At 40.6% G+C, this 15,091-nt stretch overlaps 1 protein-coding gene across 6 annotated transcripts in view; it reads left to right on the top strand.

The window, feature by feature from the left end:
* Positions 1–4,526, top strand: part of SPATA18 (spermatogenesis associated 18) — a 43,078-nt gene extending 38,552 nt beyond the window's left edge. For 3 of the 6 annotated variants that reach the window (XM_073342070.1, XM_073342068.1, XM_073342065.1), the window contains one exon: positions 2,104–4,526. In XM_073342070.1, coding sequence (XP_073198171.1) covers positions 2,104–2,213 — 110 coding nt within the window. In that variant the 3' untranslated portion in view covers positions 2,214–4,526. Of the gene's footprint in view, positions 1–288 lie in introns of all 6 variants that reach the window. The other 3 variants (XM_073342066.1, XM_073342067.1, XM_073342069.1) reach the window with 3 other exon arrangements.
* Positions 4,527–15,091: the final 10,565 nt, after the last annotated feature.

Genomic DNA, 15,091 nt, shown 5'->3' with positions numbered 1-15,091 from the left:
CACAATGTCTCTGACTGCTAGTTGCCTTTATTCTATGGCCAGCCAAGTATCCCCACAGCTTCCTACAGAACTGTCATATAGTAAGTACAATTTGGCCCCTCTTCGATGAGAGAAGCAGGCAACTCTATGACTACTGGCTCTATACCTACAAATTCCAAATGGACTGGCTATCTGACCAGGATGAAATGAGGAATTTTTCAAAATTTCAAATGAAGTCCCTTCTTGAATCCACTCAGTGTAGTTATTTAGAAAACTAGTCATACTGAAATGTGTATTTTTCTCCAATAGGACTTTAAATTAACTGGATGTGTTTCTGTGATTCTGTACATCCGGATCAGTCAACTTCAGTGGTGCCTCCTCCTGTTCCAAGAGTACCTCAAACCTCACTTAAGATAATGTGAATGGCAGTTTTGTGTTACTCCAAAGGGAGGGTTAAATGTTGTTTTCGCTTAGCATGTTTTTATAAGTTTAGTAGGTTTTTTATCATTATAGAAATTAATTGAACCAATTTGATAAAAAAAATTGCATAGACATTTAGGATCATACTCATATGGTATAGAGTTTACACAGCTCTTAGCAATCCTTGCAGAAAATAGAGCAGCAGATCTAAGGATCACATCTAGAACATTTTTACCTGAAACGATATGATGCCATTTATTTTGATGGCATATTTAACATCACATGAACATTACAACTTGTTGAGATTAGCTGTTACTTGAAAACAATGTCACTGGATGGTGCTTATTTACATTTCGAGAAGGCAGCCCTAATCTCAGGATGGGAAACTCTTAATTACTTGGGTAGCATTGTCACTGGCTGGTGCTTATTTACATTTCGAGAAGGCAGCCCTAATCTCAGGATGGGAAACTCTTAATTACTTGGGTAGCATTGTTTTGTCGTTGATGTATCAACTGAAGGTGGTCTCTGTTGCCTGACTGATGAAATACCAGTAGTTTATGACTGGCACATGTGACTACGGCATTTCAGTCTCCATGTCTTCAGTTACATTGATTTATGAAAGCACATAGCTAATAGTTTGTATGAAGTGTGCTGGTTTTGGCCATGGAATTCATTATGCTTGTTAAATTCAGCCTGTTACTGAAGAAAGGAATCTCACTAGTGGTTGCAATTTGGACCTTATTGATATTTTAAAAGTGTGTCACTGAACATTTTGAGGTTTGAAATACTTGCTTGGGATGCATTAACTATTCAGTATCTCTTCCAAATACATACAGAACACAATTAGAGCCTCCATTTGAACACAATCACAAAAACGTGGCTATTAAAGACAGTCACTTGCTGCATTCTGAATTAAATAATTGATTATTTTGATCTCAGAAGTATCTTGGTTCTTCTGCCATTTTAAAGGATTTCTTGTCCATTTGTAAAAACTTCATGTTAATATCAGAATATTTGTTTCTAAGAGAAATGATTTTCTTTTTTCTCTCCTGAACCTCATCTGTAGGGCCAGCCTTAAGTACAAGCAACACAAGTGACTGCTTGGGGCCTTGCTCTTTTACATAGGAACCTAGGATGTGTAATAATAGATCTGACCATTAGTTCATCAAGTCCAGTATCTTGTTTCAGTCCAATACCTGATGCTTCAGAGGAAAGTGGAAATTTCCCATAACTCAGCTTCACTGTTGTGGAATGTAAATGGATGCAGGCAGGAGGAATTCCTTCCTGTCCCCTGTTGCAATCAGCTTATGCCCCAAAACATGAGATTTCATTACTTTCATTGTAACAAAATTCACAATTGTACACGCTGTTAGTCATGAATGTATTTAACTCTTTAAAAATTCACCTACATTCATTAATTTCATGACCTCTCATAGGGGGGCTTGTGCAGACTTCGTACACTCCCTTCTTCCTCCCCACAACTGTGGGGCTGTTTGAGGCTTTACAAACTTTAAGACCGGCCCAGCCCAACTTCACTATACACTACTGTAACTATAATGTCACAGTTGGTGCCTGGATACACAAACTGTGGGCCTGATTTAGCTCTGACCCTGGTTTTATACATATGTAATGTAAGAGTTATTCCTGATTTACACGAGGGTGAGAGCTCTATGGGGGCTGGTATATGCAAAATCATTTCCACAGGTCCTGAGAATGAACTGAGAGACACACCGAAAAGGCGCTCAGGTAAGTGGTGGGCTCTCTTGTTGTCTGTTAAAATCAATGCACATATAGCCTCTGAAATGAACATTTAAAGTAGTTTGTTCCTTCTTATAGGTTCTTATATTGTTAGTTACAGCCAGGGAGCTGAGGTTAGTGTTATCCTGTACACTTACACATCAATCCCTTGATTAGTATCGCTACATAAATGTCTTGATTTTGAGCACTTGCAGCACTGAAGTCAGTGATCATAAGAATGGCCATACTGGGTCAGACCAAAGGTCCATCTAGCTCAGTATTCTGTCTTCTGACAGTGGCCAATGCCGGGTGCTTCAGAGGGAATGAACAGAACAAGTAATCATTGAGTGAGCCATCTTCTGTGGCCTGATATAATCAGACCCCTTCTTCAGGTGTCTAAATATGGATTTAGGTGCCTAACAGGGCAAGATGTTCAAAACGGGATGCCTAAGTAATCAATATTACAGAATCTAATAATTGTTTCAGGCCAAAGAGAGAGGTTTTTGTACTATTACTGTTCAGGTTTTATATATTATTTGACTTCCACATGTTCACTACAAAGACACACTAGATCACAATCTCTGTCATTTGACACATATTGTTCTGACAGAGAAGCAGAGTTTCATAACCTAGTATTAGAAAATTAAATGTCATACAAAAGAGACACAAACATATTTAATGGCCTGGGATCCATGATTGACCTAGAGACACACCTCAGCAATACCTTTAGATGAAGTATCCCACAAAGAACTAAAAATGCAAGTTCAGAAACAAAGATTTAAAACACTTGAGGACCACATCATATACAGAATTCACCAAATGAGCTGACTGAGCACTCTGGTCACTTGTCTCAAAGTAACAGAAAAGTTTAAAAGAATTAAAGTGAGTGCACACTAGGTTTTGCAGGGAGAAAGTGGCTTCAGAAATACCTTGCAAAATGTAAAAGTTAAATAAAAAATAAGCTTGATAAACAGTTCTCACTCTCTACCGCATTGATCTGTGGAGCCAATAGCATTTAGCAAGGTGCATGATGCCATTAAGAGAATGATGTTTTTTTATTGGGCTTCATTTCAGGTCATTTATAGTCATTTAAATTAGTGAGTAGGTCAGACAAGGGATTTTTTTTTTAGTGATGAGTCAGACATTAACAGGCTATATACTGCCCTTTATCTACATGCACAACTCCTCCTGACAACAGTGCAATTTGTACATGCTGATCAATGTCTGTGTATGATCCTCTATGATTGACTTACATGTGCAATAAAGCACAGTGGCCTTATAAAAAGGGAGCTCTGTAATTTCTCTCAAGTGCTAAGTGGAAGAATCACCGTACAGGAATTGTATAGCACACATACATGTTAATAAAGGATTAAAAACCTCCAAGGAGAGCAAATGTCTTATAACAAATCAGTGTAAATGCCACACCGGTAGTCGTAACAAAATAATACAGGTGGCATAAATACAGAAATGTTTGCTGACATGATTTTTGTAAGCTGCAAAATGAATGTGATCAGTGGGGTTTATGCTACACGATTGTTCCAATACAGTGTTATTCATGATGTCAGTGATAATCCTGAAGTGTTGGGCCAAATTCAGAGCTGATCCAAGCCCTATATAATCCCACTCAGATAAATGAGATTGCCTGGGATGTAAATCAGCACTTAATATGGACCAGTGCATTTGTGTGGACATAATGTATGTTTTATATAAACGTTGTAATAGCTGAAGAGTTTCCCCTGTATATCAGCGCTGTCAAAGCTGATTTTGAATGGCTGAAGAAAAGATCACCCCACAGTCCAATCTAAATCTGATATCTTTTTTTATTACCTATTTTTGAGGAGATACTGTGGCATCAACATATGGATTCTCCTTCACTTTCCCTTCTTCTCTATGAGCAAATGATTTTAATATATCCCAGAATATCACTATATACAATCAAGAATTACCAAGATGGATGGCTCAGTTTACTATCATGCAGTGGGAGATCCAAGTTCAGAAGCAATCTTGTGCTGCTTTTCCACCTATCTTGGGGTGGGAGTTTGCGATGGTGATGCTGGGCCAGGGTAGTATACATCACTCTAGGAGGACCTGGAGAGGAAGTACTTTGCAGAGGAGGCAAAAGCTATCCAATTACCCAAAGTGGTAAACACCCTTCCATCTTCCTGGACCAGCTGGTGCCCTTTAATCCTTCTTTTGCATTTTTGCCAGTCTGTTTTAAATGTATTGCAAAGAATGTCTTTATATACAAGTGCCATCAGCAATTAATTCTCTTCTTTAGCCTTAGATAATATAACTTTGTCATAACTTACTCATCTTTGATTGCAGTTGTCAAGAGAATTATGTTCTTAGTTTGATTTGAAATAGCCTGGCTTTACATTAAAGAAACTTGAAAAAGGAATTTATTTTGTGTGCAAGTGTTTTAGCATATGGTATTGTGACAAAGTTCCTGCTCTGCCTTGGTGGGTCTTGCGCTTATTGGCAGATTTGCTCGCCTTGGAGCTTCACAGCAGCCCTCAGCTTGGCCGTTTTTCTGAATTCACAGTCCAGGTCGACTCCTCCTGTGTCTGACCAGGAGTTGGGAGGTTTTGGGGGGAACCCGGGCCCGCCCTCTACTCCGGGTTCCAGCCCAGGGCCCTGTGGAATGCAGCTGTCTAGAGTGCCTCCTGGAACAGCTGTGCAACAGCTCCAACTCCCTGGGCTACTTCCCCGTGGCCTCCTCCTAACACCTTCTCTATTCTCACCATAGGACCTTCCTCCTGGTGTCTGATAATGCTTGTACACCTCAGTCCTCCAACAGTCTGCATTCTCACTCTCAGCTCCTAGTGCCTCTTGCTCCCAGCTCCTCACACGCACACCACAAACTGAAGTGAGCGCCTTTTTAAAACCCCCAGGTGTCCTGATTAGCCTGCCTTAATTGATTCTAGCAGCTTCTTGATTGGCTGCAGGTATTCTAATCAGCCTGTCTTAATTATCTCCAGAAGGTTCCTGATTGTTCTGGAACCTTCCCTGTTATCTTACCCAGGGAAAAGGGACCTACTTAGCCTGGGGCTAATATATCTGCCTTCTATTACTCTCCTGTAGCCATCTGGCCCGACCCTGTCACAGTACATTCAGGCTGAATGCGCTTTCTGTGTTTCTGGATTGTACTGTATCTCTTGTTCATGCAGTATGGAGCAATTACATTTAAACAGAAATATCTGCATTCACAGTTGAACTCAAATTTCCTGATACTGGAAAATGATGTGAGGAAATCTGTCACCTTTTTGCTGACACAGCATGTGTTGTTTATTCAGGAAATACACATTCTACTCAGCACATTGTTATACCAGTTCTTGGCACTCTGCTTTTTGAAGTCAAAGTAGAAACACAAATAAGGTACATCTGAAAACTGGCTATTGACTTTTAAGAGAGCTGATTGTGCAAGCAAGAAATGCTATAACAAAATTCTCTACGAAAATTAGAACTGATTTTAAATAAAAAAGTCAGTTTGCAGATGTTATTTAACTTTGTGTCACTTTCTGTGAAATAGACCATCTTACAGGGCCTCATTCCCAATAACCTATATACTGACTTCTTTGTTTAAAAATAAACACTTTATAAGGAAAGATAATTTTAAAGCTAATTTGAAACTACAGCTAGTTCTTCCTTTTCACAGCATTATATCTTAGAGGAAAATATTCAGTTTCCACACTTCTAAGATGAGGATAATTTACCTTTGTAAAATGCTTTGAAGGCTTTGGGTAAAGGATTATAGGTTAGATGATCAAAATATCTGGAGATTTCTATGATGCTGAAAAAAATATTAGGTGAAGAATATTTTCTCTTTTATTACTGAAAATCTGTTTTCTGGAAAAGAAGGCAAAATGTCTGCATCACTGTGGGTTTTTTTCTATCAATAGAAACCGACTGAGGAACAAAGAAAATTGAAAACCATGGAAGATAAACACAAATGGGAATAACAAGGAGTCCGGTGGCACCTTAAAGACTAACAGATTTATTTGAGCATAAGCTTCACTCCATGCGTCTGAAGAAGTGGGGTTTTTACCCACAAAAGCTTATGCTCAAATAAATCTGTTAGTCTTTAAGGTGCCACCGGACTCCTTGTTATTCCCATTTGTGTTTATCTTCTATGGTTTTCAATTTTCTTTGTTCCTCAGTCTGTTTCTATTGATCTATTAAATCTGTTAGTCTGTAAGGTGCCACTGGACTCCTTGTTGCTTTTGTGGGTACACACTAACACGGCTGCCCCCTGATACTTGTCACAAAAGGGAATGACTCAACTGTATCCAATTAGTTAGCACTGAGATGTTGAATGGAACTTTATTTACTTTCTGGAAATATTTATTTTAAAAGTTTGCAACACGCATAAGAAATGACTTGCCACGTAGTTTGGTAAGATCGTAACAACAAATGATCAGAAACTAAAAATGTTTACCAATCAAAGAGATTTGCAGTAGTAGCAGATTCATTTGCATTTGTTAGGCCTTGGCTTTATGACATCACTCATGGTGGCATGAACATGTTGCAATTTAGCAGGGTTGGGGGGTGGACAGTTTCCTTTCCCTTAAGTTTTATGTGTAATTCGTTATTGGCTTTACATTTCAATTATAAATTTAATTTCTCAAGATTCATGTATTGTACAAAACCAAACTTAAATGCAGTTTCCAAATAAATAATACTTCTGGGGGAATTCTGCACCATGGCGCAATGCAGAATTTTGCAGACATTAACTTTGTGTGTGTGCAGAATTTCCTTCCACCCCCCAAAATGGGCTGTAGAGGTGTTGGCTACCACTAGGGGCTGCTAGACTTGGCAGAACCCAGCTCACAAATAGAAGACAGGGCTGCAGGGAGGGGGAGGGAACTGGAGGGTTCCCAGCAGCTGCAGTTCCCAGCATGACCTGAGGGAAGGAGGCAGTTCACAGGAAACTCTGTGCAAGCCTGGAACCCATGATCAGGCTGTTTTTTCCTCTGGATCCCTAGGATCTAGGAGGGTAGGGGATGTGAGTGTCTGGGCTGAGGAGGAGGGGCGCTGAGGAGGAGTGTCTGGCCCCCTAGCTGGGTTCTGGCTGGAGAGGGCAGAGAAACTAGAATTGGGTTGTTGTAGGGCAGGGGTTGGCAAACTTCTTGGCCTGAAGGCCACATCTGGGTGGGGAATTTGCATGCAGGGCCATGAATGTAGGACTGGGGCAGGGGTTGGGGTGCAGGAGAGAGTGCAGGGTGTGGGAGGGAGTGCAGTGTGCAGGAAGGGCAGGGGGTACAGAGTGCGGGAGGGGGCTCGGCATAGGTTTGACATGCAGGAGGGGTGCGGCGGGGCTCAGGTCAGAGGGTTGGGGTGCAGGAGGGTGCAACAAGGGGCTCAGGGAAGGGGGTTGGGGTGTGGGGTGCAGGAGAAGTTCGGGGTGCGGGTTCCAGCCCGACACTGATTCCCTGGCGCAGCTCCAGGGTGGCAGCGGCACACAGCCAGGCTAAGGCAGGCTCCCTGCCACCTCCATGGCCCTGTGCCACTCCCAGAAGTGGCTGGCACCACGTCCCTGTGGCCTCTGGGGGAGGGAGGGTAGAGGGCTCTGTGTGCTGCCCTCACCTGCGGGTACCTCCCCCGAAGCTCTGATTGGCTGCGGTTTCCCATTCCCGGCCAATGGGAGCTGCGGGGGGGGGGGGAGGGGGGGAGGTGGTGCCTGCAGGCAAGGGCAGCACATGGAGCCCTCTGCCCTCCCCTTCCCCAGGGGGCCACAGGGACGTAGTGCCGTCCGTTTCCCGCAGCAGCACGGGATCCACGGAACCATGGGGGTGGCAGTCTCATGGGCTGGATCCAAAGCCCTGATAGGCCGGATCCAGCCCACAGGCCGTAGTTTGCCCACCCATGTCATAGGGATTTCTTTGACTCTACCCTGGAGGAAATTTTTTGTGTCTCTCTATTTTTACAGACATACCTGCTGATAGGTATTTTGAAATAAATTATCAAAATAATTGAAATTGGCCTGATTATATAATGTTATTTTGACAAATAAAATTTGCAGAATTTTAAATTATTTTGAGCAGAATTTTTAATTTTTTGGGACAGAATTCCCCCGGAAGTAAAATAAATTCATGGCTTCCATTGAGCCTTGGAAGCAACTAGGTCAGGCAATGAGAGATACTATCAGGTATAATATAAAGTTCTCAAAGGTGCGCTGTCAAAGCCTTCAATTCCAGCAAGAATACCTTGCCTTTGTCAGAAAGGAAAGTTTATTCTTCCTCTGTGCTAATGTAGGTCAGTCATGGACCTCTCTAAATTCAAAACCATCAGATTGTGTCATGTTAAATCCTCTTTCTTTAAGGTTGTGCTGTAACCACTCCTATCTTATTATAGGAGTATGACCAGTGTTCTGAGTGCAGCCAGAGTTACTGCTCGAAAGACCTTACAGTTTAAATCAGCCTCTGATTTCAAATTCTTCAAAATTTCAAATCAGTTGCGCTCACTTTCTGTGTGTGTGCCTGTAATGAAACGCTATCTGTCTTTGTTGATTAATACCACTTAGGACCATATGTTTGTCTCATTCAGACTGGAATTTTACAGATGACTGACTATAGTCTAAATAACATATCAATTCCAATTGTTCTTGGCAAAACACCAAGATTTCCATGTTTTCACTAGTACCTCTAAAATTGTCATGAAAAACACTAGATTATTTTGTTATGGAATTACTGACCACCCACCCAAAACAGTCCTTCTATCTTACATTACCAAGGTCTGATCTAAATTAAACTTTGTAAAAGAATAATGCATCTAGATTAAAATGCAAATCTAAAACACATTTCAATCTATTGTTATTTTAAATGGACAAGTGATTGTGACCCCTCAAGAAAGAGGTTTATGAAGAGCAGATGACAACATCTATGCTTCCTCTTGGTGAAGCTGTGAATAGGCTGATCTCACTGATGCAAGAGTACACAGACCCCAAATTAAGGTCCAGTCTGACCCCTTTCCTGGCATGGACCTGTTGCTTTACTGGTAACTCAAACAATAACACAACATAAATATCGGGCTAAGCTTCCTCCCTGAACTTGGCTGTCCTTAGGCAGCAAAAGCAAACTAGCTAAGAACATGGGCTCCTATTCAGTTTCTATTTACAGCTAACTCAAAACACAGTCTTCATCTGAGGACCAAGAAGAAAAACTGCTTAGCTGTGCTGTGAATGACTCCACTGAATTATAGTATAATATGCTGGACTGCAGCCCAAATCTGGATTGTGGCCTGCTTTAATTTTGGCCTTGCCTGTACAGCATGGTAGTAGCAGCAGAAGCATTGCTCCTCCAGCTCTTTATGCACACAGCAGGCTCCTGTGTAATATCTGAATAGCATAAAGGAAAACTTACTCAGAACAATCAGTTACCTTCTACATCAAGGGCTTTACACATACAGTCAAAATGCTTAATTTTTGCCAGGGCTTACCAGAGCTGAGCCCTAGCACCTCTATGGTTGGCAGTTCATAGCCCTGGCACCTCAGTTCTTCAGACAGCGATGAAGGAAACAAATTCATTTGAGTCATTTCCCTGTGTACAATGCATGACATTTTAGATTGCAAAGGATTCCAGAGCTCTCCTCTGTGTAAAGTGCCATTATTGTTCTGCCTCTGTAGACACGAAAAAGGTAGCCAAGAGGTACTAAACAGGGGAAAAGAGGAAAATATACAAAACATGCAAAAACAGGCAAAAGGATGAAAATCCCCCAAAAGGGGAAAGTGAGGAAATGGCAAAAGGTAGGTGGCACCTAGGGGTGCAGCAGCAAACGAGTCAAAGAGATATAATCCAAAGAGAAATATTGGGAAGTGTGGACATGGAGAGGATGGAAAAGACCTGATTATCAGATTTCAGAAAATCATCTGCTTTCTAGGTCTTCCACAGGTGTGTAGGCTTCTGCAGGGATGGGGAGGTGAATGCAGATTGCATTTCCTGGGGTCCCACTCAAGTAGGTTGGTTTGAAGGAGAGAAGGGTGTCTGCCCATACCCCAGTGCCGCTGAGAAATCTTACTACAGCACCCTGGAAAATTGTATCTGCATAATTTATGTTGCATATGTGGCAGCTAAATCAATATTTGTCTGTAGAGATGTGAGTAGTTCATGTGCTAACCAGAGGGAACCAGGTTTTTTTTTGAGAGATAGGAAGTATGGGAGAAGAGGAGCATTGAAGGCAATAATCCCTCACAACTTTCCTCTTGGATTTTGTTTGAACACTGTCCTCCAGTCAACATGACAAATATACATTTTAAAGGAAATTCTAGAGCATGGTAGAAGGTTTGGGGCTGTGAGGTTAGATAACTGTACTTTGGAAAAACTTGTCAAGAGATAGACATACTGTTTCCCACAAGATGGCACTGTTGCTGTATAAATGGAATTTGTGGTGTGTGTGTGTGTGTGTGTGTGTATGTAAGTAAAACTTCAGTGGAAAAAACCCCACCAATAAATGTTTGCAAATAAAGTTTTAAATGTTACAAACGAAAGCAGTAAAAACAGGTGTATATTCATATCTGAGTTTAACCAACACATATAAAATCAGACAGCTGACTGATGTGTTAAACATAGACCATGAGGAACAAGATAAAACCTGAGGAACGTTTAGGTACAACAGCAGCAACAAACCAGATGATTATTAAAAAGCTGGAAAGAGAAAATCGATAGCAAGTTGTCATTGACATTAGGTTCTGAGTAATGTTCCTATTGCCTTTTCATTAAAGCTGGTCAAAATTATTTTGTCAAAGCTTTTTTTCCCAATGATCAAAAGGCAATTGGTTGAAAATTTAGTTTTGGCCATCATTTATGGAGTTTAATGAAAAAACACCATTTTTTTTTAAGCTTTTGGTAAAATGTTCAGTTTTGAAAACCAAAATGTTTTTCTGAAAACTGAACTTTTTTTAGATTTTGGATGACTGTTTTTGTTGAAAAATCTAAAAAAAATTTGTTGGAAATTTTTAAAACTTGCATTTTCAACCAGCTCTCCTTTTCATCATTAAAGATACTATCACAGCTGCCTAAGGAAAACACCGAGATTTGCTATAATGCCTGTCAGGTCTTTTGTCAGTTTCTAGGATAAGAAAGTGGCAACTTGCAGTATTGATCTATTTCAGCTGCTTGCCTAACTGTGATTAAGAGCTGGATGATCTGTTTGCCATGTCTTTTCCTTCTCCTATGATTTACAGAGGTATTTTCCCTAAAAAATATGCCAAGGCTCTTTGCTTGCCTTTACCCCGCATGAACCTCAATAGTGCAGCCTGTTATGGAGCAATCTCTGTTTTTCACCTTCTGCTGATTTCTACCTCATGGACCAGGGCAAATACGCATTTTGAGTGATTTAACTTCTTTTTGTCTAAGGATGTCTTCTGCTGCTGCTGTGTACAATAGGGATCTTCATTCATTTACAACTGTTTTTCTGGGTTGATCGTTTGTTTGGGAACATTGGTTGCCTCTCTAAACTTCTTTTTATTATGGATCTCATGGGTATCAGGGGAACCCTATGGCCCTCTTCCCTCCGATGTTTAGAGGGGAGGAGCTGGTACATGGAAGCATAGCAACCATAATTAATTGTTAATAATTACCTCAGTTTCTGCAGAAGCAAATGACAATGCCATCTGCACAGAAATACATGTTATCAGGGTCCTGGTGTATTAACAAATACCATGAGATGGCATCTTGTATGAAGTGCATAGAACAACCCTACTCAACGGCAGCTCAGTAGCAGTAAAAGTAAATCCAGGATGTTTGAAATCATGCAGAACAATGTTCTCTTTGACAACATTTCTATTTTACATGCAGACTAGCCTTTGCCAGTAAAGGAAGTAAGCCTGACTAAGAATGATCATAAAACTTGAAATACAAGCCATGGTACACTGAAAATATGGCATATAGCACGGGCCAAACTTCTGGCCAGAAAACAGTGGACTCGGCATTTTTAGCGAGTTTGTATAAGGCTACTTTATGATTTGTCTATTAGAGTTAACAAAAATACTAGCCAAGCTACATCAAAAAAAGTATGCTTGCCTATATGTTACCTGTGTGCTGGTAATACTTTGTTGCAGGGGTCAGAGGTCAAATCAAATATCTTATTGCAAATCTAAAAATTTTACCTTTTGTATGACTTATGGTATGACCTTCAGCTCTCGCTGGGACTGATTGCATGAGCACTTGATAGTTTTTTCTCAAAAGTATCTGTTCCTGCTCCTTATTCATGCCTTAAACTCATCAGTTGTGTGAGATCATAATCATCTCCACGACACACATATAAGACTGATGTCACAAACAAAAAGGCCTCCATGCAAATGCCTTCAGTAAGTCTAGAGATCTGTGGGACCTCACTGTGGCTCTCAGGACACCCTAGACTTTCAGAGCAATGTTCCCTGCCTATTCTGTGAAGGACATACCATGCCTCCGCATCCCACCTGATGGAGTAATTCAAAGGAAACTGATGGTAAAATTCTGGAGTTTCAAAGCCCTTCTGTGGGGTTTCCCAGATTAGGGATGATTTGACCCTGTGACTGCAAGTGAGAAATATGCAATTGATAATGGCAAGTCAAGCGACCAGAAAGGATAGCTGGTGTCATTATTATCTCTTGTTAATTTATATCTCTGTGCAACCACTTGTTCCTATTACTGTTGCCTTCATTCTCTCCTTGCCCACTCTCCCTCTGTGTATTTCTTACATCCATTCATTGCATCTTTTCTTCATTTAGATTGTGAGATGTTCAGAGCAGGACTGTCTCTTATTTGTACAGTACCATGGTGACCCCTGATTTTATGATTAATAATAATGATCATAACATGGGCCGTTAAATCAACGTTTCAATACATGTGTTCCTAGCAATAAAATACAAGGAGGGAGATATACGACACTGAAGAGATAGGAAAGCATTCTATTGAGAGACTAAGATTTCCGTTAAGCCTTGGTGACCTTTAAGCATTCTTGCATATAATCATATACATACCCATCAGCCTTTATTCTTGAATAGTCTTGGAGGCAACCCGCCCCCCCCCCCCAATATCAGTGAAACATATAACACATTTAGCAAATGAAGCTGTTTGGGACAGCTGAATGAGCATCTTCATAGGACAAGCTTCCCCCCCAGCTGCTGCCTAATACACTTTTTGGAGCTTGAATAAATGAGTTGTTCTCATCTTAAAAAACAAAACAACCTATTCCCCCTACAAGCCAAACCCAATTATATAAATGAAGGCTTCAATGAATGGCAAAAGTTGCATGAGAGAAATAGCTGTTGGCAACTGTTCCTTCTAATTAAAATGTATGTCTGAAAAGCCTCAGTCTTTGGGAATATTGAACAAAATGCCAGCACTAGATAAGGTACAGATAATGCTTTGTGTCCATTAACTGCTCTTCACAATTAGGAAATGTGGGTTCAGCCAAGCTAAGCCTGACTGTTTTCTGGTATGAAGGACGATTTTGGGATTAAAAGTAATGTAGCACCTGTTGCTTGCCTTATTGAATAGACTGGTTCTTTAAAACTTTAGAGTAATAATAATAATTAGTAAATAAAACATTAAAAACCCAAAGCCATGCCCAGTTGCAAAAATGAAAACACTCACACAGCAAACAAATCCTGCTCAGTTAAGACAGATAAATAAGAGGAACTATAAAACTGATGCCAGGTTGGAAAGTTATGCAGACTAAGTTTCAGACAATCAAGTCTGTTGGCGGATAATAGTGAAAATTTTTCCTTACCGTACATTCAATCTCAGAGTCAATAATTATGTTTTTCAGTGAAGCAATGTTAAAAACCACACTCATTACAGAATTGTCAACCTCCAGTGTTCAAAAATCATGAGTCATGCATCAAAAATAAGGAGAATGACTTACAACATTGACTTAAAAAAAAAGCTAATAAATATTAGTTTCTTTCTATTTGTCTTCTGGTTTCTGAACCTTCAAGGTGCTTTTGGGTCTGTTTTCAAGCTTTTCTCTTCTAGCATGAAGGCTAGAAACGTGCTTTAAAAAAAAACCTGAGCTTTCAATGAAATCTCTTAATTCAGGAGTTGGAGCTTAAAGAAAACCATTGAATATTGTGAGACTCGCAATAAAATTGCAAGAGTTGGCAACACTGCTTTGAAACCCTCTCTTTGACATCTACAGGGAAGAATGGCTCGTCTGTTTCAACCCCCTCTCCCACACATACATTCAGGGCCATCTCACCCATTCACTCTCCGCATGAGAAAGGTGGGCCCCTGGGTTTCTCTTGTTTGTCTCTCTCTCGTTCTTCTATTTGTTTCACTGTGCATTCCCCATCTCCATTGTGTCCCCCTCTCCAGGTCTGTGTCCCAGTGTGCTCCTCCATCATTCCACTCTGTGCCACCACAATGTGACCCACTGCCTGCTCTCTACAATAACACTTATTGGCAGGCAGCCCAAATTGGTTTTTCATAAAGGACATACCATGGTATGATTCAGCTTTCTGGGACTGTGAGCACCTAAACCAGGGGTTAAAATGCCAGGACTGACCTAGTCAAACTCAGACATTTGGCAGGTCTCATTAATTTAGCTTCTCAACATCCCTGTCAGATAGGTAGTCCTATTTTAGTACTAATTTACAGAGGAGAAAACTGAAGAGGATGGAGAATCTATCTATCTAGCCAGGTATTTGTATGGCCTTCATCACTGAAGTATCTGAGCCTTCAATACACATCCAATTGAAGTCCAGTGCCCAGATGCTGGGAACATGAACTCAGGTCTTGACTACCAGTCCTGAGCCTTGACTGTAAGACCATCCCTCCTCTTTACTTTTTAGTATGATCGCTATATACATACACTTCTATTGGTGAATATTTGTAAAGCACATGGAGCCGTCTAGTTGGAAGGCACCATTTTCCAGAGTAGAGTCTTAGGCATTTTTAAAAATGTAAAATATTGAAAAATGTACATTTTGGCATGTGGATGAAACACTGAAGTTGTAACACAAGTGAAAGCAAATATT

The sequence above is a fragment of the Lepidochelys kempii genome, chromosome 4 (genome assembly GCF_965140265.1).
Source record: "Lepidochelys kempii isolate rLepKem1 chromosome 4, rLepKem1.hap2, whole genome shotgun sequence".
Taxonomy (NCBI): Eukaryota; Metazoa; Chordata; order Testudines; family Cheloniidae; genus Lepidochelys; species Lepidochelys kempii.
The sequence above is the reverse complement of the archived record's forward strand: the minus strand, read 5'-3'. Positions and strand labels throughout refer to the sequence as shown.